The sequence below is a fragment of the Pelodiscus sinensis genome, chromosome 1 (genome assembly GCF_052426305.1).
Source record: "Pelodiscus sinensis isolate ZL-2025 chromosome 1, ASM5242630v1, whole genome shotgun sequence".
NCBI lineage: Eukaryota > Metazoa > Chordata > Testudines > Trionychidae > Pelodiscus > Pelodiscus sinensis.
The window spans coordinates 245,875,361-245,900,403 of NC_143052.1; the positions used below are offsets into that span (position 1 = coordinate 245,875,361).

General features: G+C 39.5%; 1 protein-coding gene across 4 annotated transcripts in view; it reads right to left on the reverse strand.

Moving 5' to 3' along the window:
- MYO16 (myosin XVI) overlaps positions 1–25,043 on the reverse strand; it is a 518,064-nt gene that overhangs the window by 86,851 nt on the left and 406,170 nt on the right. For all 4 annotated transcript variants that reach the window (XM_075918615.2, XM_075918604.2, XM_075918634.2 and 1 more), the window contains exons 25-27: positions 22,283–22,458; positions 17,815–17,895; positions 17,366–17,571 (exon numbers count right to left, since the gene is read on the reverse strand). In XM_075918615.2, coding sequence (XP_075774730.2) covers positions 17,366–17,571; positions 17,815–17,895; positions 22,283–22,458 — 463 coding nt within the window. The remainder of the gene's footprint in view (positions 1–17,365; positions 17,572–17,814; positions 17,896–22,282; positions 22,459–25,043) is intronic.

The window sequence follows — 25,043 nt, forward strand, 5'->3', positions numbered from 1 at the left end:
AAGGGAGTGTGTCTGTGTGTGAGGGGCAGACTGTGTGTTTTGGGAGATGTCAGCATGCTGTCTTGTAAGTTCAGACAATGACAGGAAACAACCCCTCCTCAGGCATGGGGACGGAAATCCCAATGTCTCAGGCTCTCTCCCTGGCTCTTTGTATGGGAATCTCTCTCTCTCTCTATCACATTGACACTGTGTTCACAGCACAAGCATTCCATCTGACTGATGTGCTCTGTGTCCCAAAGCAAATCTGTACAATATGCAGGCTGTCCAAAACAGAGCTGTGAAAGGGGATATGCACACACCTGCAGGGCAGACAGATCAGTTCCAAATAGAGCAGAGGGGACTTGAAGGATTATGGGCCATTTCTGGAGGCCAGTCACAACACTGCAAACAATTCAAGCATCCCCAGTGCTGTATCCAGAGTGAAGCAAGCTCTTCAAGGTGGTTTATCTAGCACTCAGAAGCCACAGAGTTAGTGTGCATTAAACACCTTCCTAGTGTGGACACCTACGGAGTCACAACACTGGGAGCTGATTTACTGCACAGTCACTTGCCAGTGTAGACTTGGCTAATCATGGTTGCTCCTCACACTCACAGTAAGCCATCATTTGAACAAACATCACAGAATTGATTTCAAGGGCACCACTTGCAGAGTCAGGTCAACAGGAAAAAGAATGGCAGAATCTTGGCCCTTACACTGGAACAGGAAGAACACACAAAATGGATGACATGGAGTACAAAAAGAAAAAAAAAGGAACCCCAATTCCAGTATTAAATGAATTGATTAGACTTTCCTGAGCTATGTGCACAAACATTTAAAAGTCTTTACAAAAGGACAATTCTTTGTGTCATTTTCTCCACCACTTCCTTTTCTTTTTATAGCTAAGAAAGTTGTCAGTTTTCTCTGTTACAGAAACACATGATATTAGTACAGTCCCTCATGGTTTCCACCACAAAAAGCTTGATTCAAAGCAACTTTCTCTCTCTTGATCATTTTCTTATTGTTATTTAAATAAGAAAATGCCAGAATGTCATGCAATTGCTGCCTGGTAGCTAAGTTAAGTGATGTATTTTTAAATAACCAAACAGTTGGTGGGGGGGAGAGGGGGGGAGAGAAGCAAAGCTGCCTGTCTAAATCTTCATGCTGCAGTTTCATTCTTCTCTTTTGGTTTATTATATTAACATGGCATTGTTCTAATGGGTTTATTCAAAAGATAAATCCTTTCAGAAAAACAATCTAAATGTTTCCTATGTTTACATGTAATTTAATTAATCATCATAATACAAGAATAGCAGGTACCTCTAAATTACTGAATTCCACTGATCCGTTTCTAGACCAAACTCTCTCCCATAGCTGGCACTGATCTGGACACCCAAGTGAATGAGGACAGATGTAGGGATGGGTTTTAAGCAGCAGACAGCAACTTCAGTAAAATTCAATATTCACTATCTCCCCCAAACCAAGCATTTAGATGGATCCAATGTGGGATTGAAAGGGCATCAATCGTATATCCCCTGAGGAATTAAAAGGGCATCGATAATATTCCCCATAACCTTTGACAGCTTACTCCAGATTGCTCTTCTGAATGTTTTCTCTTCTTCCCCGCCCCTCCCGTCGCCCCCCTCTACCCCCTCTCCTACCCCCCCCCCCCCCCCCCCCGTGTAAAGGACAGATGTTACTAAAGACTCCGGTCTGCAAGAGCTACAGGTCTCCTTTTCCTCCAGAGACTTGGGATCAATCAGCAAAATTCCATGTCTTGTATTTTCTGGTAGCTGGCCCTATAGCCTTTTATCCACACTGTAGGTACTAGGGATGTTAAATATTGGTTAATTGAATAGTGTGAACCAGTCCCACTCCCACTCTATATCAGAGGCAGCAGCATGGGGTGGCAGGTGAGAGCTGGTCTGCGAGGAAAAAAACAGCTCCCCTCACAGACCGGCTGCCTGTTGCCTCATGCTGCTGCCTCTGATACAGAGACAGCAGCATAGGATGGCAGAAGCCCCTGTCCGGGGGTGGGATCTGAGCTTCTGGACCCAGCATGAGTCAGAACTGAACCCTAAGAGATAGAGAATAATACTTCATGCAGATGTGGTCATTTTATCTCAAAAAAGATGTCTTGGAATTTGAAAAAGTTCTGAAAAGGGGAACAAAAAGGATTAGGGGTTTGGAACGACTGTCATATGAGACGAGATTAATAAAATTGGGACTTTTCATCTTAGAAAAGAGGAGACTAACAGGGGATATGACAGAGGTTTATAAAATCATGACCAATACGGAGAAAGTAAATAAGGAAAAGTTATTTACTTGTTCCCATAACACAGGAACTAGGAGTTATCAAATGCAATCAATAGGTAGCAGATTTAAAACAAACAAAAGGACGTATTTCTTCATACAACACACAGTTAATCTGTGGAACTTCTTTCCAGAAGATGATGTGAAGAACAGGACTTTAACGAGATGGATTAGAAATAACTAGATAAATTCATGGAGGGATAGGTCCATCGGTGGCTATTAGGATTGTTTGACAGAAGCTGGAAATGGGTGACAGGGAAGGGATCATTTGATGATTACCTGTTATGGTCATTCCCTCTAGGGCACCTGGCAATGGATTTTTGGTCTGATCCTGTAGGGCCATTTTTATGTTCTTATGGTCTTAGGTTTAGCTGACAGCAGCTGCCAAACTCACCTTGCAAGCATCTCCAACCAAAACCAGTCTTCTTTTTAGCCATGAGGGCACAAACAACCCTATGTCTATATGAATCCTAATTCTTAAACTGACTCCCAAGCATGTGCCAAACTATTAGCACCAAGGAGAATAGTCAAGGGAGTAGGTAGTTAAATGGTTGTGGAAAGAAATAGATTGTTGGGTTGTATCTCTCTGGCTGACCAATGGTAATAGGGTACTCAGGGAGGATTTAACCCTGTATAGGCCCACTTTATCCTAAAGCTGACTGGTAGCTTTGGGATCTAATGAAGTTTTCTATTTGTTAAAGCAGTGTACGGTAGTAGATTAAATCATGAGACATGCTGTAAATCCCTTTTTTTTAGATTGTTTCTTTCACTACCATATTCTTCACAACAAGCTATTTTGATGTTAGATATGAGCAAGTTGTAAAACTTTTCAGTGTGCACTCAGATCTCTGTTTGTTTGTTTGTTTGTTAGTTTGTTTAGCAGGAAGAGCAGGATGGGATTTGTAATGGAAAACCTATAATGCATCAGCTGGCATTTCTCAGTGACCATTCTACTGTGAAGAGAATCTCTGTGCTAGATTTTTCCCTTAAAAGGAAATGCATAGAAAAGATATTTGGAAAAATAAAGATGTAATGTAGACTTTGCAAATATAACTCCCAATATGAAACAGGAGGGAACTCTGGTGAATAATAACTAATAATAATAATAACAATAAAACCACTGGGTTCTGATGTTACTCATGCAAGGATGTTAAAAGAGTTAGCTATCTAATTTTTGAAAACATATGGAAAACTGGGCAGAAAATGTAAATGTAGTATGCCAAATTCCCAGAAAAGGAAAGAATAATGATTTTGCCAATTACTTTCTGGTAAATCTAACATCAATTCTTAATTATATTGATTGAATAAATATTAAAATATATTTTAAATAAAGATCTTGAGGACAATAGATGTATGAGAAAAAACATCATGTATTTTAAAAAGAACAAATCATACCAAACAAACCTGACTGCTTTGTTATTATTTTTTGTTTGTTTTTGATAGAATTACAAAAAATATTAGCTGAAGCAAATACAAGTGATGAAATACATTTTGTTCTGAGATCGTTTCATGAAAACTTAAAGAAATACTTAATTTGTTTCAGAAGTACAACATACATACATGAATTGCAATCTGCCTAACAGACTGGAAACAAAGAGTAATAACAAATGACAGGGTAGTAAATCTTTGAAGGGAGATACCTTTAGTGGTGGTGCTAAGTTTCTAATATATTAGTTGTTAGCTTGGACTGGTGCTGAACAGCACAGGATTAAAAAGAAAGACCTTTGAGAAGTTATACTTAAGGGTGGAACATAAAATTAGACTGTTTGGAAAAATTGAAGTCTATTTTATTTGTGTTAACATGACACACAGATATTCAATGGGAGGAAGATATCTGAAAATCAGTAATGCTGAAAGAGATAATTAGGCAAATTGATAAGATTTTAATATGCTGTTTTGTTTTACCATTATGTTGATGGTTTTTCATATTTCTTAATATCACAAGAAACTTATTTTAGGGCAGCTGAAATGCCTGATTTACCAACTTCAGAAGTCAAAACTTTAATTTTTTTAAACTACAAAAGAGGGAGGGGAATGTCTCACGTCACAGCATTTCAGGAGAGTAATTATTGAGTATGGCATACATGGAGGAATAACTGGGATAACAACATGAAATTAAGAAAAAAATTAAGACTACTGTCAGAATGTTATCTATGGCCCCTGTCTTGTAATGACCTTCACATGGATCCATTCCTAAACCCATACTAAGCTAAGGCACTTATAAAATTAACTAGACTGAAATAAACTTAAAAAACAACAGTCTGGTAGCACTTTAAGGACTAACAAAACATGCAGATGGTATCATATGCTTTCGTGGGCACGACCCACTTCTAGTCTTCTATGGGGAACAGTTGCTTAGGACATTTCATCTAAACAGGATAAAAAGTAAAAACTATAGGAAATAATTACATAATAAAATAATTAAGCATTGATGTGGAGGGGGTTGTAGAATCATGGCCTATTAGGCCTTTTTCATCTTTAATTTTTATAATTTTATATTAGGCTTTACCATCAGCAACCATCGTGAAACATTTGAATTTCAATCTCTGGAGAGAAGAAATAACTAAGAAGTGTGTCTTAATCCTAGAGCATCTATTCATGAACTCCATGTAATTAAGCAAGGGTTCCCTCATCTCAGACAATGTGGCAGCAGAATAATAAATGGAAATCTAAATTATATTTCAGCTCCTGGGATTAGTCAGTTCATCTATGCAAATAACAATGAATTCACAACATCTGCTAAAAATTTGCATTACAATACTTTCACGTTCTTTTACTTAAAGCTGACATTCCCAATTCATCTTGATAATGCAACATAAATTATTATATTTATTAATGAAATTGACAAAATTGGTGCATTAAATCAGAAATGTTTTAGCATAAAACATACATGCAGTTGGGGGAAGGGAAGTAAATCAATTATTTCTTCTTTTACAAAATCTGGTTTTAAATCAGATTTTTGGTACTGTTACTTATTATAATTTTTTTTCATTTTAAAAAATAAATCTGTTTAATACAAAAAAATGTTAAGGCCTATGCTTATTATAATCTCTTAAAGCAAAAAGTATGCTAAATGAACAAGCCTCTATCGAAACCTGAGTTAAGGCTGCTGGGGTACATAAAGAAAGAATCAGAGGAAAAAACTTAACTAATTTTTTAGATCAAGCTTTACAAATATGGCTTTATCAAACTGTCCTGTGCTACTGGGTACAAGAGACTGGCAAAGTCATTATAGGCATTGGAACCCAGCTGTGGAGTGCAGGAGACACAGTCACATGCATCTCATCGGGATCATTCATTCAGCCCATCTGGGTGGTTTCATACTTGTATTTGATAACTTCTCCTTAGCTGAGCTCTGATTGGCTCATTTCTCAAATTATGAGTCTCCAGCCACCATTCTGTCTCCAGCCACCATATACACTTATTTTCCATCTTATGGAAGAACACTAATATGCCCAGTAACTACCATCTCTTGGTTCTGGATGGTTCTCGGCACTTCATGTAAATGGCCTGATCTATCTTCTAGCATGTGAACTCAGATAGCAATACAAACAGAAGATCTTAACTGCTTCTCTCTATCTCTAATCAGATAAAATATTGTAGTGTGAAAGGAGGTGGATTAGGAGCAGACATCTCAGATTGTTCTTTTTTTTCTCTGAGGATAGGACTGGGGATGGGGAATCATGTAACAAGGGAGGAGTAGCAGAGCATGAACCAGAGAAGAGCAAGATTCCTGTCAAAACAGAACCTTGTAGAAAGAAGGGACAACACTGTTCAGCTTCCAGTGTTGATTTTAGCACCTGAGAACTGACTTAAATATGAGTTGTGGCCCAATCAGGAGCAGTGGAGTTTGAAACATGATGACTCACCAACCCCAACAAATTCATGTTCAGAGACCTGCAGAGCCTAATATTCCCCAGGATGTAGGATGCAATTCAATGGTTGACTGTTTTGAGCTATTTATTAAGAACTGGACTATTTTGTTGACAATTTGTGACAAAATAGACGGGGCTCTCACAGCCAAAGTGGTCAACACTAGACTAATGAGGAACATAGAAGATATGCTGAATAACCTGAAATCTATTTCTAGAGTCTTGGATCAAGGGCATTAAGATGGCTGCTGAACTGCTGATGCTGTTGAAATTTTGAAAGAACTTCAAGAGAAACTAAAGAAAGAAATACCTGACAACAAAGTTAAATTGCAGGCAATAAAGAAGTGGCTGCATCAAGCACTTACTCTACCTCATTTTTTTGCCAATATTCTCAATCCAATGTACTAGGATAGATGCCTAACTGCATCTAATAATCGCTTGTCAATTATGTCTATCATAAAAATGTTTAGAGGTGGAGGTGAAGTAGTATATACTCGCTGATGATACTTTAAAGAAACTTAGACCACTAAATTGGTGAAAGTCACTAGCTAAGGACCTGGAAACAGAGTTTGTTGCAGTGCTAAACTAAATTTTTTGACAGTTATAGCCTCTCCTGCAGGCACATGAAATATATTTTCTTCTTTTGGTCTAATTCATTTGAATTAAAAAAATCAATTGGAAGTTGGAAAAGCAGGAAACTTGCCATTCTCTTTCAGTTTATGAATAAAAATGAAAAAAATGTTTGATGGGCAGTCTAAATAACTTAGGAGACTGTCTCATTTTTCAAGAGACTTAAGCAAGTGCTTTCATTCAGACGTATTTGAAAATTTGTGAGGCTCACCTGCAATAATCAATTAATTCCCTGATTAAAATTAATCCCTCCATTTAATAAGTCAGTTGTAAATGTGAGATACATTTTGGAGTTCATGTGTCTAGGGCATTTAAAGTGGTTTTTTTAATGAAAATAATTTTGATATTCTTCTTTGTGTGTTTAATTTAATTTATTACCATCTGAATGCCGCTTGACACAAATCATGAATAAGTTAATTATCTAGTAAATAAACAATAGCATGCACCATTTGCTAACATGCTAAAATGTGCAATTAATAATAATATGAAAATATTAATTGCTTGAAAAAATGATATAGTGTACCCCCCAAGGTAGTAAAAAAATGTACCAAATCTAGGGTAAAGACTCTATTTAGTTGTAAATCAACATGTTTTAATGGTTATAACACCTGTAGGTGTTATCTTTCTTTAGAAAATAACTGAAGTACAAAGGGAAAATCTGATTAATATACACACTTTAAATCTAGCTTTCCTACCTGGAAATTTAAACATGATTTTAATCTCTTTGATTTAAATCAATCCATCCTGAAACTAGCCCTATTACATAAAACATCACTTATAGCCCTATAAACACTGAGATTTAATAACAAATCGACGTATCCTTTCTTTAGCTAACCCCCCGCCACTTGTGCAAGCATAGCCCATGCACGTAGGAGAGATATTAGTGAAGAAGCAGCAGAATGCCGCATTGCTAGAAGAACGAGGTCTTGATCTGACGTAACATTATGTCATCCTGTACATTTCCCCATCTACTATAGGCCTTGTACAGCCTCACCCCAGCTAGGAGCAGCACATCAGAGTAAGCACTGCCTAGCCAATTTTGCAGGCTCAGAAAGGCTCATCTTAGAACTGTGTGGCTGCGTCTAGACTGTCATGATTTTGCAGAAATACTTTTAACTGAAAAGTTTTTCTGTTAAAAGTATTTCCGCAAAAGTGCGTCTAGATTGGTACGGATGCTTTTGCGCAAAAAGTGCTTTTGCGCAAAAGCATCCGTGCCCAGTATAGACGCGCTTTTGCGCAAGAAAGCCCCAATAGCCATTTTAGCCATCGTGCTTTCTTGTGCAAAAAATTAAGGTGTCTGTCTACACTGGCCCTCTTGTGCAAGTATTCTTGCGCAAGAGGGCTTATCCCTGAGCGGGAGCGTCAAAGTATTTACGCAAGAAGCACTGAATTCTTACATTAGAACGTCAGTGTTCTTGCACAAATTCAAGCAGCCAGTGTAGACAGCTGGCAAGTTTTTGCACAAAAGCAGCTGCTTTTGCGCAAAATCTTGCCAGTTTAGATGCACCCAGTGTGTATGAAAAGCAGAAAGCAAAAGCACTGAGAGAGGAAAGGAGGACTTGATCTTGACAGAAAATATTGCTTCTTGGGATTGAGTATTATATTCAGTCTGGTCTGAGTTCCTCTTTTTTCTCTGTTTTTTGTTGTTGTTGTTGCTCTTCTCTGTACAGCCCCTCTTGCACTAACTGGTTCCTATCTCAGCCTCAGTGCTGCAGGGCTAATTTAAAATCCCTTCTGAGGCTCTGAGGGCAAAGAAGGCTCTTCTTGAAGCCCATCTATAGCTCTCTCAGGAGAGGAGGATGGGTTCTCTTTGTGTACTTCAATAACATCTACACTGCAGGCTTCTTGCGCAAGAAGCTTTTTGTGGAAGAGATTTTCCGCAAAAACTTCTTGTGCAAGAGCGCATCCACACTGCAAAAGTGCATTGGAAAAACTCTGATTGTCATTAATGGAATGGCCACCAGGGCACCTGTGCGTCTTTCACAAAACCCCATTTCTTCTCCACACACACCTTTTTGTGCAAGAGCTCTTGTGCAAAAAGGCTTATTCCTCATAGAAAGAGGAATAACTATTGAACAAAAAACCCTCTCTTCTTCTGATTTACTGTAAATTTACTTGCGCAAAAACGTGCTTGCAGTGTGGGTGCTCTACAAATTTCTGTGCAAAACCGGCCGTTTTTGTGCAAAAACTCTGTAGTGTAGACATAGCCTGTAAGATGGGTTTGTAAGGATGGTTGAATGTCCCTTCTATTTGCTGGCCTACAGGGTGGACTTATGACATTATTGTTTGCCCCAGTCATTCACCTCATCTGCCAACAGAGAGTTGGCTGGAGGGTGAGAAAACAGGAACTCCAAGTCCTTGGTGGGAACATAATACTATTTATCAGCTCTCTTATTTGTAGGTGTTACTGGAGGCAGAATTTCTCAAATGGTTTCTGCAGACTCCAGCAGAGTCTCATTGATAGGAACGGCAATTCTAGAGGATTTCACAGAATGACCAGTAGTTTATGTTGAGATTCTTTAACCTCTTCAAGAGATATTCTTAAAGAGTCTTCCACCCACTTAAGGAGGTCTTGAAACTACTAAAATCATTAGCCGTAGATGGAGGAGGAGGCATTACCACCTCATCTGGTGAGGAGGAAAAGATTGTTTTTTGAAGGGTAACTATTTTGGACTATCTTCCTAATCCCTGAATATTCCCTCCTGTTGTTGAAGGGCAGAGACTTAAATCTGCCTATCTGTTCAATGGGGCAGTGTCAGAGCCCTGGAGAACTGCCCCGGATCCCAATTTGGCCACTGATGACTGTGAACAGGACAGGATGGCATCCAGATTTGCTTCCACTATGCCAGATAAGTTCCCAGGCATATTCCACGTCTCTTCTGCATGGGTACATAGAAGAATCCTGGACAGATATTGATAATACTGAAGGTAGGTCTTCATCATTGTTCTCTTTTTGTCTCTGATGAGGGAGCTCCAACCAAAAGAGGAGGTGATGGTACCAGGAGTGGGTAAGTGTCCAAAGACTGAGTAGTTCTCATAACTGAGAAACACTTAGGCTATGTCTAGACTACACTGAAATTTCAAAAGAGAATATGCGGAGCTTTTGAAAGTGAAAGTAGTTGGGATGCAGGTTTTTTTGGCAAGCCTCCCCTTTTTTGAAAAGCCATGTAAACCTCATTTTTTGAGGAAGAGCGGCTTTTTGAAAAAAGAGGGGTTGCTGAAAAACTGTGTCCTGATGACTTTGCTTTGCTTTTGAAAATGAGAGCAGAAGAAGATATCCTCTTTTGAAACTTTGGTGCAGTATAGACAAGCCCTTAGTACCTGCAATCAATGGAGATCCTGTGTGATAGAGTGTGTATACCCTGTACTGTAGCAGGGGGGATTAAGACCCTGTGAGCTGAGGAAGTCCCATTCCTTCACCTAGACTGGGCATGCTCCAAATGCTTGGGCTGTATAAAATTCAACAGAGCATCTCAGTCTGGGCTGGCCAGCAAAAGGAGAAGGATCTCCAGCTGGAGCTCCTGAGCTACAGCAAGCAGTGACTCAGACAGTAGGAAATGGAGTCCCAGGAGATGGTGGAGAAGGGTGGACCTGGGTCCCCCTATCAGGGTGCTTTCCTCAACCCTACTGATTCTGGCCCTTAGCCCACATTGCCTTGAACCAAGGACTGTATACCGACTCTAGCCATTTAACAGAATTGTCCTGAACCAAGGGCTATATATAGACTCCGGCTATTAGGACGTGCTCCCCTAAGCCAAGGACTGTCTAAAGACTCTGGCTGGTAGAACATGCTGCCCTGCACTAGGGGGTCGCTAATGGACTTTTGGTGCTACCTCAAGATAGGGGCTAGTAAATTACTTTTGGCCAGTGGGCTATACTGCCCTGTGTGCAGGGCTGCTAATGGACTCTGGGTCACCCTGAGACAAGGGAAGATTTGTGGACTACAGAGACAGCCAGCTACTTTGTGGCCAAGCAGGCAGCATTCCACTCCGGAATATACTCACACCTGTGATGGGCAGTCACCAATAAGTCCTTTAGGCACATCAGAAGTCTTACAGTTTTGAGTGGAGTTGAGTCACTCATGGCCCATATGCTTGTCCCTGCAGGGCAGTACTAAGGATTTTGAGTGCTTCACAGACAGCACTGACACAGATGAAGGCTGAGTCTTACACAGTACGGAAGAACTTAGTGGGATACCAGGAAAATGGTTAAGTCCAACAGTATTGATCTTTTATGTCTCCTTTGACCATCTTTTCTAGATAGCACTTTTTTGTGCTATGCTTGCTCTCAGAAGAGCTATGGGATTTTCATGACTTGCTGGTACCATAGGAGCCTTTTGCCTCTATAGAGACTCAAGGATGAACCCTCTGAGGCTATTGACCTGCTTTGAGAGTGAGGTCTTTTTTAGATGATTTTTTTAAGAGAGTAATTAGAGTGCCTCTTCTTAGGATCTTTAGAGGAAGTCTGAGTATTCCAGATTTCTAGGATAACATTGCACCAACGTTGAAGGGGTTCTAGAGAACCTTGGAGATGTATATTTGGGGAATTCTTCTGAACTGACTCCATCATTAACCATTATAGCTTGATTTCCCAGTTCCAAAGGGCTTTTGGAGTTGTGAAGAAATAGAAGTAGAGATTTCTTAAGTTTGGCAACCCAAAAGATAATGGAGCAAATAGTAATCCATAAGTTTCTGAGCCATAGAAGATAGTATAATAAATAACAGTCAACATGGACTTGTTAAGAACAGGTCATGTCAAATCAACCTAATATCCTTCCATGACGGGGTAAAAAAAGCCTTGTGGCTGGAGGGCAGCAATAGATGTGATTTACCTTGACTTTAGTAAGGTGTTTGATACCCTTTCACATGATCTTGTCATAAAGTAAGGAAATATAGCCTTGACTAACCTAGAAGGTGTGTGCTCAACTGCTTGGAAAACCATACTAAGAGTTATCAATGACTCACATAAGGCTTTAAGAGCATATGGAGAGGGTCCTGGAGTGATTTGCCTTGGATCTGGATCTATTCAATATCTTCATAAATGATTTTGATAATGGCATACAGAGAACAACTATAAAAAAGCCTGTGGACAATACCAAGCTCTGCAATTTGCGTACCTTTTTCCTATAGTTTTTTCAGTAGAGGCTTTTCTGAAGTTTGGCATGTCTACACTGGGCCAAATTTTGGGAAAGCCTCCTCTTTCAGAAGAGCCCTTCTTCTTTGTGGGAGGAGGAAGACAGGACTTCTGAAAAAGTGTGTCTGCTCTTCTGCAAAAAAAAAAAAATAAGCGGAAGAACAGATGTTTTCACTGGGGGTGTGTCTAGACTACATGCCTCCTTCGACGGAGGCATGTAGATTAGCCAGATCGGAAGAGGGAAATGAAGCCACGATTAAAATAATCGCGGCTTCATTTAAATTTAAATGGCTGCCCCGATCTGCCGATCAGCTGTTTGTCGGCAGATCGGGGCAGTCTGGACGCGACGCGCCGACAAAGAAGCCTTTCTTCATCGGCACAGGTAAGCCTCGTGAAACCAGGTTTACCTGTGCCGATGAAGAAAGGCTTCTTTGTCGGCGCATCGCGTCCAGACTGCCCCGATCTGCCGACAAACAGCTGATCGGCAGATCGGGGCAGCCATTTAAATTTAAATGAAGCCGCGATTATTTTAATCGCGGCTTCATTTCCCTCTTCCGATCTGGCTAATCTACATGCCTCCGTCGAAGGAGGCATGTAGTCTAGACACACCCTGGCTGTGGCAGAGTTTTTCCGGGATGCCTCTGGTAATCCCAGAAAAACCCCATAGTGTAGACATAGCCTTAGAGTGGCTGTGGAATCTCTGTCATTGGAGGTTTTTGGGAACAGATGAGACAAACATCCCTCAAGGATAGTCTAGATAATACATAGTCCTGCCTAAGTGCAGGATTGGGCTAGTTGACCTATCAAAGTCCTTTCCAGTTCTACATATTTATGATTTCTATTATTTGTATGCTTGGTGTTCTTTCTATAGACTTGAATCTCTTTTTTTTCTCTGTGAGCAAAGTGCATGTTTTATTGAAAATTCCTTTGCAGAATCTGTTACTTGCCTAGGCTATCATGGAGTTCCCATGAAGGAGAACTGTAAACCATAAATTCTACAGACTCAGTGGAGTGGTCTAATCATGCAGTCACTAGTTTCAGGGCCCAGACACTTGGACAGTGGGGTTCCTACTGCCCAAAGGACTGTCAGACACTGGGTCTGGGCCTGGAATGTGTGAGTAGAGGCCTAGGGACAGACACATTGAACCTAAACTTTGACCAGTCCCAGAAAGTCAAGAATACATGGGACTCAAAATTTGGGCACAGTACAACAACCTGAAAAAGCCCATAAATGGGAGCTCATCTAGGGTTGTATTAGGTGACAGTACTGCCACAAAAAACTGTACTTGAAGCAGGGGAATTCCTTTTCTTTGTTAGTTTCTAAACCAACTTGCAAAATGTCATTTTAGAAAATAATCTGAGAAAGATGTGGCCATACTAAACTTGTTTTAAACAATGAATGAAGAAATAGGAGCACGTTACTACCTGAACATATTTTAACAGCTCTATCCTTCTGCCTCAATAAGCCAGAAACATAAAGTTGGCTCATTATTTGGATAGATCCTTGAACATTATCACTAGTTTGAAAAATGTATAATCCAAATGGCTTTTACAGGTTTTCAGTGGGCACCAAGCAATGTAAATGACATGAAGCTCAGCCAGCTTCCATTTCACTAATTGATACAGAGAGTTCAGGGCCTAGATTCATATGCCTGAGCTCTTTTAGTGCCTCCAAGCTTTTTGGCTCTATTCCTGTACTAGTGGTTCTTGGATATCATGAATGTTCTGCAGTTGCATATGACACTGGTGACTGTCCTGATGACAGTCTCGCTGGATATCATCTGTCTGTAGATTGTATGGTACATTGTCAAGGTTAATACAGAAATTAGAAAGTACAATGGCTTGGTAGGGCTATGTGAACAGTCTTTTTTTCCCCTTCTATTGTTTTTTGTTTTCTTTGCAGAAGAAAAATACACTAGTTCAAAGATTATAGCTTTCTCCTGTATATCAGATTTTGCTTACAAATAAGGTACTTCAGATGTCTGTATGATATTGATTCTGTATTCAAAGCGCAGGCACAAAATGGGAGGCTAGGATTTCAAAATCTCACCCAAAATACAAATATTCTTAAGAGGTTAAAGCAGGAGATGTGGATATAAATTTTCAAAAGTTTTAAATAAATTGTAGGCACTTTTGTTTTACTGCATACAGCTTGAAAAGCTTTAGAAACTAAGCCAACACTGCAGGCATCTTCAGCAGAACTACTGCAGCAAGAGTTGGCAAAATCCACAGTAATCACATTTATCATTTGTCGATTATATCTGTGCTGTTTTCACAGTATTTAATAAAATCCATCCTGATTAATTCACATTTTTGTTACATATTCATTGTCAGTAACTGGTACTACTTCCACTTAACCAGAACTTCCAGAAGATTTCTATCTAGTTCAGTGATTCTCGCTGTTTGGGGGAGGGATAGCTCTGTGATTTGAGCATTGACCTATTAAGCCCTGGGTTATGAGTTCAATCCTCAAGAGAGCCATTAAGGCTACATCTAGACTACATCCCTCAAAAAATGAGATTCACGGGAACTTTCAAAACGGCACAATGTGCTTGAAAAAATTGCATCTAGACTGCAGTTTCAATTTCAAAAGAGCACCATTACATGATTATTCAAATGAATCATTTCAAAGTGCTTCTTTTACATCCCTCTGCCAATAGAGGGATGTAGTCTAGACGTAGCCTGGAGCAAATCTGTCAGGGATGATACTTGGTCCTGCCACGAGGGCAGGGGACTGGACTCAATGACCTCTCAAGGTCCCTTCCAGTTCTATGAGATAGGTATATCTCCATATTGACTAGTTTATTGAATAACTGTAAAGTTTTAATTCTATATTCCACAAGCTGAAGTGATTTAGCCAAAAAAAGTAATAGTATTACAGGTAATGATATAAGTATCATTGTTCAGGAAGCAATGTTCTTGTTTAGAGCAAACTTTCCATAACAATTTACTTTTTCAGCCAATCCTCCTCCCCCCTTAAAAACAATTAAATAAATTACAAAAGAACTCATCATATAAACTGGATCCTAGTTGTAGTTGGGAAATAAAACACATAAATTTAAATACAACCCAGAAAAATTGAATGATATCTTCTTGCTCACATGATACCATTTGTTCCGTTACACCATTCCTTTTCCACAAAAGCCACTACTTACTGATCAATCAATTTATTTGTCCTTAGAAAAACATTCACTTTCTAAACCTTCCATTTAACCAATTATTTATCCTCGTCATATCACCCAGGTCATTACTAGGGATAAAATAAAATAAAATAAAATAAAAGTCTAGCAGTGGTGTAACATACTGTCAAGTTGGGATCCTGTCCTCAATTGCCTCTTTTGTAAAGTGCTTTGTGATCAACTACTATTATCCTTTGGTTGTTGGACTGTCAAAGGCTGGGAACCCTGTAGAGATAGCAGGTTCAGCTTTAGAGAAAGGAGAATTACTCATTTTGGTGACAACTGCTGCTGAACGCACAACTACATTCATTACAACCAGCCAATTGAAGAGTCACTGAAAGCTCTCTTTGAGAGCGTAGGTAAGAGATGCATTAACCTCTCATCCTTTAGGGCTCTAAAAATGACACATCTTGTTGAGTGTCAAGAGTCCACGTAACATTTTTGCTTCTAGGCCTATCTACTAGTCATTACCACCTTTTTACTCTACCTTTTTGGGGTGGCAGCCAAGAAATCTCCAACATTTCTCAAGCCCCTTTCCAGCTTATTATCTGTTTCTCACATTGGATGCTTACGCTATACTCGAATATAGAACTAATGGCTTTACTCCCATATTCACAGCTTGGTGGAACCAACATAGTTATATTGGTTGTAATTCAAAACTTCAGTTATTTAAGTGCTAGCCTGTATGTGGATATTTAATTTGGATTAAGAGTGCCATACTTAGATATAACAAGTTGATTTTTTTACCTCCTACTTCATGAAGAACACTCATCTGTGATCTGTTATATGCACCTTTCAACCCATTGCAGAAGAAGCTGAGGCCAGCTGCAGAAAGAGGCCTAGATGCCTTCCCAACATTCTGATCCAATGGCACTGCAGTAAAAAACTTTCCATAGTATAAGCATGCTCTGGATCTGATCCTAAAGTCTAACACCATCCCAGACTGAACCTCAGTCCACTATTGTTGCTAAAAACTGAGCTATCTGTCTCAGGATAAGTAGCAAAATAGCCAGAATAAAGAATCCCATAGAAACAGAGAAGTATTTCCCCATGGACACTGAGGATGTTTCAATGGTGATTTGCAAATGATGACAAATACACATGACACAATTTAGCAAGGGAAATGAAGAGCCAGGTGTGATCTAAGAAACTTACTGTTCCTGCTCCTATTAAAAAAAATCTAAATACAATAGACCAGCTTGTAACAGAGAAGAGCAATCAAAGACTATTAATCATGGGCCTGTGACATGTAATCTGTGCACCCAGATCAGAGTAAGGACTCCCCATCCCTCCATTTTCCTCTCCCTGCATAGCAGTTTGATAGCCTTGAGGTTAGCAGGTATCACCTCCCTGTAAGAGAGTAGTGTTGGGCTGTTTTACTCCTCTTTTGTGAGCCTTCAGAGTATCAAACTAATAGTTACTGTAATCAAAATAATCTTTTCAAAATTATTATTGTGTTCCCTTCTTTGAGTAAGAAACAATATACCTAAATATATGACTAGATGTTGCATTTCTTTTCTTATATTTCTTTTGATCAGACACATTCAGTTTAATCTTGCAGCAGCATTAAAAAGAAGTATATGAAAAGGTAATACCCCACTCCCCAGAAATATACAGAAAAGAACAATTAAAAGGAAGGAAGATAAAAGTGATTGTTTGGCCCCGAAAGTGGTAGAGCATTTCTTCATAGAATACTAGAGCTGGAAAGGACCTAGAAAGGTAATTGAGCCCAGTCACCTTCTTTCCTGTTTGCCACCTCTTTTCAAATGTCTCATATTTTCCTGACTGCAACACTTAAAGGTGAATTTATAAAGTAAAAACATATGTAACCCCTCATCAGACTAAGCATCAAAATAAACCAGCACTTGAGACACGAATACTAGATTTCCCAAGTGTCCCAATAACAAACTAGAAAAAGATGATGAAAGTGATGTGAACATTTCCTGCTCTAAAGCAATTTTAAACAAAAATTACATGGAGGTACTACACTAATGTTATATTTGATATATCAATGTTACTAGAGGTTCTATCATTTATACATTTGACCATTCAAGAAATAATTCATAAATAAGATTTATACATCACATGCATGATTCCTTCAATTTAAAGAACTGTACTCTATGCCAGCTCAAGTAATTTTTTTATAAAGAAAACCCAAAAGGCTCATCAACAAAATAATAGTGCAAGCACTTATACAATATGACAGAAAGCACTGTGCTGTAAGTAAATGCTTTTATCAGACTCTATGAACAAGAATTTACCTTGACAAGAAGTCAGTGAAAGAGAGGCGTACTGGATAACCATGCCGTATGATTTTCACCATCTCTAGGACACCAATATACTGCAGCTGAGCAGACACGTAAAAATTATCAAAAGTATCTGGCAGCTTATCGTTATTGGATTTGATACAATGAACAGAATGGGGTGTGCAGCTCTGAAGCTTCCCAATAATATCTGAGAGTGATTTCTGTGGAAAGAAATAAAATCCAAAAGATTCTCTCACAACCATTTGTCAGAATTAAAAGAGTTGCATAACACAAAGCATATCTTTAAATTTTTTTACTTCACATCATTGTCTTAAAAGGCTTGACCTAAATACACAAATTGCTTACTCAGGCAAAACATGTGTCTGTTGGTCTTTGTAACCTGTAGAGCTCATTCTGCGCTTAAAACTTTTTTATAAACCTTTGTCCAGCAAACATTTACTAACCCTGAGCTGTGCGGCCATAGTGATTGGGCCCCCTCGGTCCAGTCTCTGAAGAAATGTGGAAGTTCCTTTCTTTTTCAACAACTGTGGGTAAGAAAAGTATACACAGAGTATTATTAACCCAGTACAGGCCTAGTACTATAATTTTCCCTGGAAAAAAGGTTCACCAATAGAGGCAAATATAAAGCTGTGTTCGAATCATGTCATATAGGGACAAATCTCTTGAGGCTAGATTTTCAAAAATAGCCAGCAGGATAGCTAGTTGCCCACAGAAATCTGCACAACAAAAGGCTAGTAACAAAGTTTTGATTCCAAAAGCTGATGTGTACTATTGTATGTGCAAAATTCCATTTGAAGTCAGCATGTAAATGTATACCAAACATCAGCATGTGTGCATTTGTAAAATCATTCCTTCTCAGAATGAGGCAAAGTAAAAATGTTTGTTATGGCATCAATACTTGTAGATTTAGCATAACATACCAAATGCATATTATAAAATTTTATGCAAAAATCCCCTTAGTCACTAAATGGTTTTTGAATAGTTGGGTACATCCAACAATTCCCAGGGATAATGGTAAATTACAAATGAAAAAAGACACAATATTTATCAATGAATTACATTTTTTTTTCTCCCGTTACAGGTGAATGTAGTTAAAACATTTATTTTAAAGCCACGTAAAATATGAGTAGTAAGAGAAGATGTTTACTGTACAATCAGGATCAGTAATATCCACTAGTAAATGGGGGGAGGGGCAACCTTTGAATACTGTCTACTTTGTATCTTTGAAAGAATACAGTAAAGATGTTATCTTAAGAAGAACCATAAGTAGCTGGCTTCTTCTGCTCAAGTTTCTAAATTAGAGCTGGCAGACAACTGGATTCTAAGGCCATGTGTACTCTACACAGTTACAACAGTATGACTATGTTGCTCTGGGGTGTGAAAAATCCACACCCTTGAGTGGCACAGTTATACTGATCTAATTCCCATTCAGATAGTGTTATTGAGGATTTCTCTATTGACATATCCACTGCTACTTATACAGGTGGATTAACTATGCATAGTAACATCTGCACTGATATACTGTAGTGATGCAGCTGCACCAATGCTCCTGCACCGCTGAAGCATTTTAATTGAGGATGTTCCTTAAGATTTTGCCAAGAATATAGACGTTAAGACACTTATACATATCTGAGACAGTCTTTGACTCTTTGCCCTTCTTTCTGGTCCATTTCTCCCATCCATTTGTCCACAACACCCTTTTTCTCAGAGCTGGTATCTGGGAAACTTCGATCATACCCAGCTGTACCAGAATGCACATGTATATCTTCATCTAAACACATCCAGGTTAAATCCCATTTATAGAATAATTGCATTGCCTGCAACTCCCTGATCACTGTGCTGGACACTGGAGTTGTTTACTCTTTTAAATCTCACACAAAGTAGAACAAGATTTAGGAAGGTCTGCTGAGCCATGATCTCTTCATAACATCAGTCAGACCTTGTATAATTATTTTAACCCATGCACCCTAAATGGTTTAGAAATGTGGGTAATTAACTCCATTTTATATGGGCATTATCTCAGTTTTACAGAAAAGGGAAACTGTGACACACATGCAAGTGACTAGCCCAACATCACTCACTGATTCAGTAGGAAAACCAGGAACAAAATTCTGGTTGCACAACTCAGAGTCTGTTGTGATACACCCAGGCTGTGTCTAGACTGCATCCCTTTTTCATAAAAGGGATGCAAATTAGACCTATCACAATTGCAAATGAAGCGGGGATTTAAATGTCCCCCGCTTCGTTAGCATAAAAATGGCTGCCACTTTTTTCCGGCTCGGGGTTTTGCCGGAAAAAAGCGCCAGTCTAGACGCAGATCTTTTGGAAAATAAAGCCTTTTCCGAAAGATCCCTTATCCCTCTTAAAATGAATTACATTTAATTGAGGATGTTCCTTAAGATTTCACCAAGAATATAGAATTTAAGACACTTATACATATCTGAGACAGTCTTTGACTCTTTGCCCTTCTTTCTGGTCCATTTCCATTTCTCTCATCCTTAAAATGAGGGATAAGGGATTTTTCGGAAAAGGCTTTATTTTCTGAAAGATCCGCATCTAGACTGGCACTTTTTTCTGGCAAAGCTCCGAGCCGGAAAAAAGCGGCAGCCATTTTTATGCTAATGAAGTGGGGGAGATTTAAATCCCCGCTTCATTTGCAATTGCGATAGGTCTAATCTGCATCCCTTTTATGAAAAAGGGAGGCAGTCTAGAGACAGCCCCACAGTTTTGCTGCCCCCCCTCTGAGTTCAGGGCTATTGGGGAATAGGGAAGCAGGAACAGAAATGAGTTTAAACAAAACTTCTCAAATATTCAGCAGTTTCTGCTTTGGATTGAGAAATAAGGGTTGTATCAAATCATGTCTTAATTCTCCATCCACACTATAAATCTCCATTAAACTCTTCACAGACAAGGATGGCTCTGACAAGAATGCTTTATAAATCTTGTACCTTTGTCAGATCTACAAGAGGAAGCATGGTTGTCTACTGTTAGAAGGAGAAACCTACTTCATAGTTCTACTTCCATAGCATTTTAAGGTTTTAAATCCCAATAATCTTGTAATAGATGTTTTTATCCCAAGTATGCCTACTATGGAGTTCTTTGCATATGGATGATCTAGGTTTACTTGGTCAGGCCTCAGAGGAGGGGGGTTGGACTTAATAACTTCTTAATGTCCCTTCCTTCCTCTATTTTTATGGTTCTATTTGTAGGCCAACAATCAAATGAAGCAAAATGATCCGGAAAAGTAACAACAGAGATAAAAGTCGTAGCTAGTCAAATACTATATGCTTAACAGCTTCTGCATGGCTAACCCATGCAAGGGAAAGAGCGAGGCCAAAAAAATGTCTGCAGAAGAAAGCCTGCAGCCCTCCCAAACACACGTTTGGGAGGGCTGCAGACTTTCCTTCAGTTAATAAACCCTTTTCAGTTAATAAAACTTACAAACACTCCCCGTTCCTTTCTCTTGCATGGTCTCTTTTATGATCCCAGGATACATTTAAGAAAGAGGTTGTGGTTTTGGCTTTCAAAATGTGGTCATTTTTTATTATAGGAAGACAGAAAACTGCTTTTCCTAGTTATTGTAATTAATTAATTAATTAATACATTAATCAATTAAACAATACTCTCCTTGGATAGATTTTGAAGGCTGTGCGTAGGAGGAGATTAATGGTCTAAAGTTCAAACCAGTACCATTAAATTCAATGGCCCTTTTGCTATTGACTTTACTGAGCTGATGGTAAACTGTTGTCAAAATCATTTCTAGGGGCATTGATATGAAAAATTCACATTAGTATTCATTGCCATTACCTGCATGGACCCTCCCACAAATAGATGTGAAAGCAAACTCTGTAATCCTGTGGCTTTTTATAGATGTATGTCAAAAGACAAAACTGTGCAACTCAATAGGCCTCCTGATACACCTGCTCCCATTGGAAGAACACGTTTCCTGCTTTTCCAGAAAGAAGTAAAAATCCATGATATAATCAAACCTAGACTGAACAAGTATGTAACTTCTATATGAAGGTAATACTCCAAGTACTTAGGTCCACTAAACCTTTCAACGTAATTTGTTTTCATTGATTTTCAGTACTATAAAATGGCAATAACTTTGCAAAATCTTTTGATTCAGCAACGAAGACAAAATTTTGTCCTGCAAGGGACACTATTGCAGTTGAACTAGTGGTTATTCTGGACAGCCTCCAGATTGTTGTGGTTTCTTGTTTTGTTTTTGTTTTTGGCTGAAATCAGGTAATGGAACTGAAGACCATTCCAGAGAGTGAAGTGATTTTAATTTCAGCTCAAATAGATTTATATTGATACAAAGGCTTTTATTTCTCCTGCCAACTCTAGCCATACCTTAACATTGTCTACTGCTCTGATCATCTTTAATTTTTATACTATAAATGATCAGGCAGAGAATGAGGGTTTAAAAAAAAATTAACACAAATTATAAAGAATATTATCCTTTAACCAAAATACTAAATATGTGCATGAACATAAAATTATTGCTTGTAAACCATAAACCTCTTGCATGATGAATACCAACAGACTAAGCAAGTGGAATTTAAGCTTTTCAGTTTACTGTCCCTTAAGTTATTTTACATTCATCATGACAGCCACAAGGATGAAGCATGCAGTGTTCCACATAATAATTTTATTGGCTATAATATCATTGTCCAGGTAAGACAGTAAATTTCAGAGATCCTTTAACCAAAAATAATACTATGTAGTTCCTCAGTTGCTTTGCAGTCAGAATAGTGTGCCTGATTATTTCAACAAATAACATTTAGACTATTGCCTGGACTTTATGGAGCTTTCCAGATTTCTTAGACATAAGCAGTCTTAGACATAAGCATGACCAAAGTATTTGCTCTAATTCGAAAAAAGAGGAAAAAAGTTCCACACTCCTACCTTACTAAGCTCCGTGTATTTCTTTGCTTCACCTCTTGTGTAGGCTATTGATGTATTCTTATTGAGCAAGGCTGTTTTGGATCCTCTAACTTTAGGAAAATGATATGGAGGTACAAGGGATCCTGTCTGTGTCAGTTTAGACTGGAACAACTGATTGATAACTATATTTTCACTAGCTGGGAAAAAAAAAGAAATGTCATGTACAGAGATAAGATAATGATGAGAAAATTGCATACACAGTAAAAGGAACGGGACACACAAACCAGGAGATAGTATTTAACAAGATGAGAAATAAATTATTTTGGATGAATAGCTGATGAAGTACTACATTTATGCATTGTTAAGTTATTCAATCCAAGGCCAATAGCATTCAATTATCCCAGGCTGTCAGTCATCAGTGATTGTTTTAAAATTTACTCAAAAAAATATGTTTAAATTGAACCAAACAGGGCTCTAAGAAACACCAGATACAATTTAGGATTCAGTGTTACAGGTCTGTCTAAATTTCAGCATTTGGGTGTTGAATACTTTGGCTCTTTTGGTATATTTCAGAATCCAATTTAGCTATTATAGCTCACACCCATGTGACTAAAATAGTGGCAAATGAACTTCTGTAAAAATGGTGCGGTATTTTGTAGTATCCTGATGTATGCTATGTACTTCACAAAAGTCAGTTAAAGACTGAGCCAAATAATCTGACATGGCACAAGAGAGAGTTGCGACAGATGTGAAATCTGGGAAGCATGCAGTCCTGAAAAGATGACTGCATTGAAATATGCCAGACCGTCCTGGACTTTTTGAACACTTTGTGTTTCCGTGGTCCTGGCTGAATTGGTTTCCTGAGAAATCCCTGGGTGATGCTTAAAGTAGAATTTCCCAACAAGAGATACACCAAAACCTAGCTTTTGAAGCTTTGGTCCCTGAAAAGGGGTCCGTTACAGGAGGCCAGAAAGCAAAGGCCTAAACTAAATAAAACACCCCCAGCTTAACCATCCCAAGATTGTTCATGTTCTTGATCTGAAACCTAACATTTCAAGAGCAAATCTGTTCAGTAATTTGAAAGATGGGCTCCTACCAGAAACCTATGTTGTAGGTGAGTGACCTCTGGTAACTTTTACTATGTGCAAGTTTCTTGATTTTTATATGTTTTGTTTGTGATGCTTTTGCCCCAGAAATAAATGTAGTCTGCTTTGTGTAGTCTGCCCCGCCCCCTGTTGCCTCCTGCTGTGGTGCTCGCGATGCTCAGCCAGGCTGCCATGGGGGAGCCCAAATGGCTGCTTGCTCCCCTGTGGCAGCCCGACTGAACGGCGCAGAAGTCAGCTGAGCACCACGGTGGAAGGCAAAGGCGGGGGGGGGGGGAGGCGGTGACATGCAGCGTGACAGTGGCTCCAAGCCCCGCCCCTGGCCGTGAACACCATTGCCCTGCCCCGCCTTTGCCTCCTGCCGTGGCGCTCGGCTGACTTCTGTGCCGCTCAGTCGGGCCACCACGGGGGAGCAAGCGGCCATTTGGGTTCCCCCATGGTGGCTCGGCTGAGCGGCATGGAAGTCAGCCGAGCACCACGGCGGGAGGCAAAGGGGGGGCAGGGAGGTGACACACAAGGCCTGGCCTCACCCCCAGCCATGTACATCACCACCCCACCTCCCTTCTCCTCCTGCCGTGGCGCTCGGCTGACTTCTGCGCTGCTCAGCTGGGCCACCGCAGGGGAGAAAGCGGTGCAAGCGGCTGTTTGGGCCCCACACTCCCCATGCAGCATGGGCCGCCCAGAGGGAACAGCCAGCATTTCAGCAACAGCACTACCCAGAGGGAACAGCTTAGGCCTCTGCATAGGAGCAAGTGACGCAAGCAACTGTTTAGGCTCCGTACTCCCCATTCAGCATGGGGTGTGCGGAACCCAAACGACTGTTTGGGCTCCATGGTCCCCCGAGTGAGAGGCAGGAGTGGGAGGAGAAGAGAAAGAGAGAGAGACAGAAAGAGGAAGAAGGCAAAGAAGAGCTGAGAGAGAGAGGGGGAGGCGCTAGGAGGAGGAGAAAGAGAGAGAGACGGAGCGAGAGACCGGAGGCTCAGGAGAGAAGACCGACGTGGAGGAGAAACCTGAAAATCCTGTCTTATGACAGGCTAATTGGCTAGTTACATAATAATTATACAATGAAGGAGCAAAAGGGTCTAAAACAACTCATTTGATTCATTACTTTTTATTCAAAGCAGGATCCAAAGGGATGACAAGTAGCCCAGGTAAAACAAGTATATGTATCCAGTGCCATCACCAGAAACAGTAATAAAATGCCTCCCTCCCCCCAATCAGAATAAATAAAGTCTATGCTAATAGCTCTTTGTATTTATTTCTGTGTGTTTGCGATTTTAGGTGCATGGTAAAATTTTCAAAAGCATCAAAGTGACTTAGGAATCTACATCCCAATTTCAAAACAGATTTCGGGATGTGTGTGTGTGTGTGTGCGTGCATACCTGAGGAGCCTAAAACTCATTGAAAATTAATGGGAGTTTGGCATTTAATTCGCTTAAGCAATTTTGTAAATCCCAACAAGCACCTAGCTGTATTTTTAGCTGGTGGCCTTAGAAGCCTATGTTTAATTGAAAGTCAACGGGATTAGGCTACTAAGTGCCTAAATCAATTCTGAAGGTGAGAAGAATGTGCTTTAGAAAAATGTACACTTAGCCCTCTTCAATTAGTTGGATCTATTGATATTTGACTTCTAAATTATATATATTCCCATTAACAATATCAAAGAGTTTATATGAAAT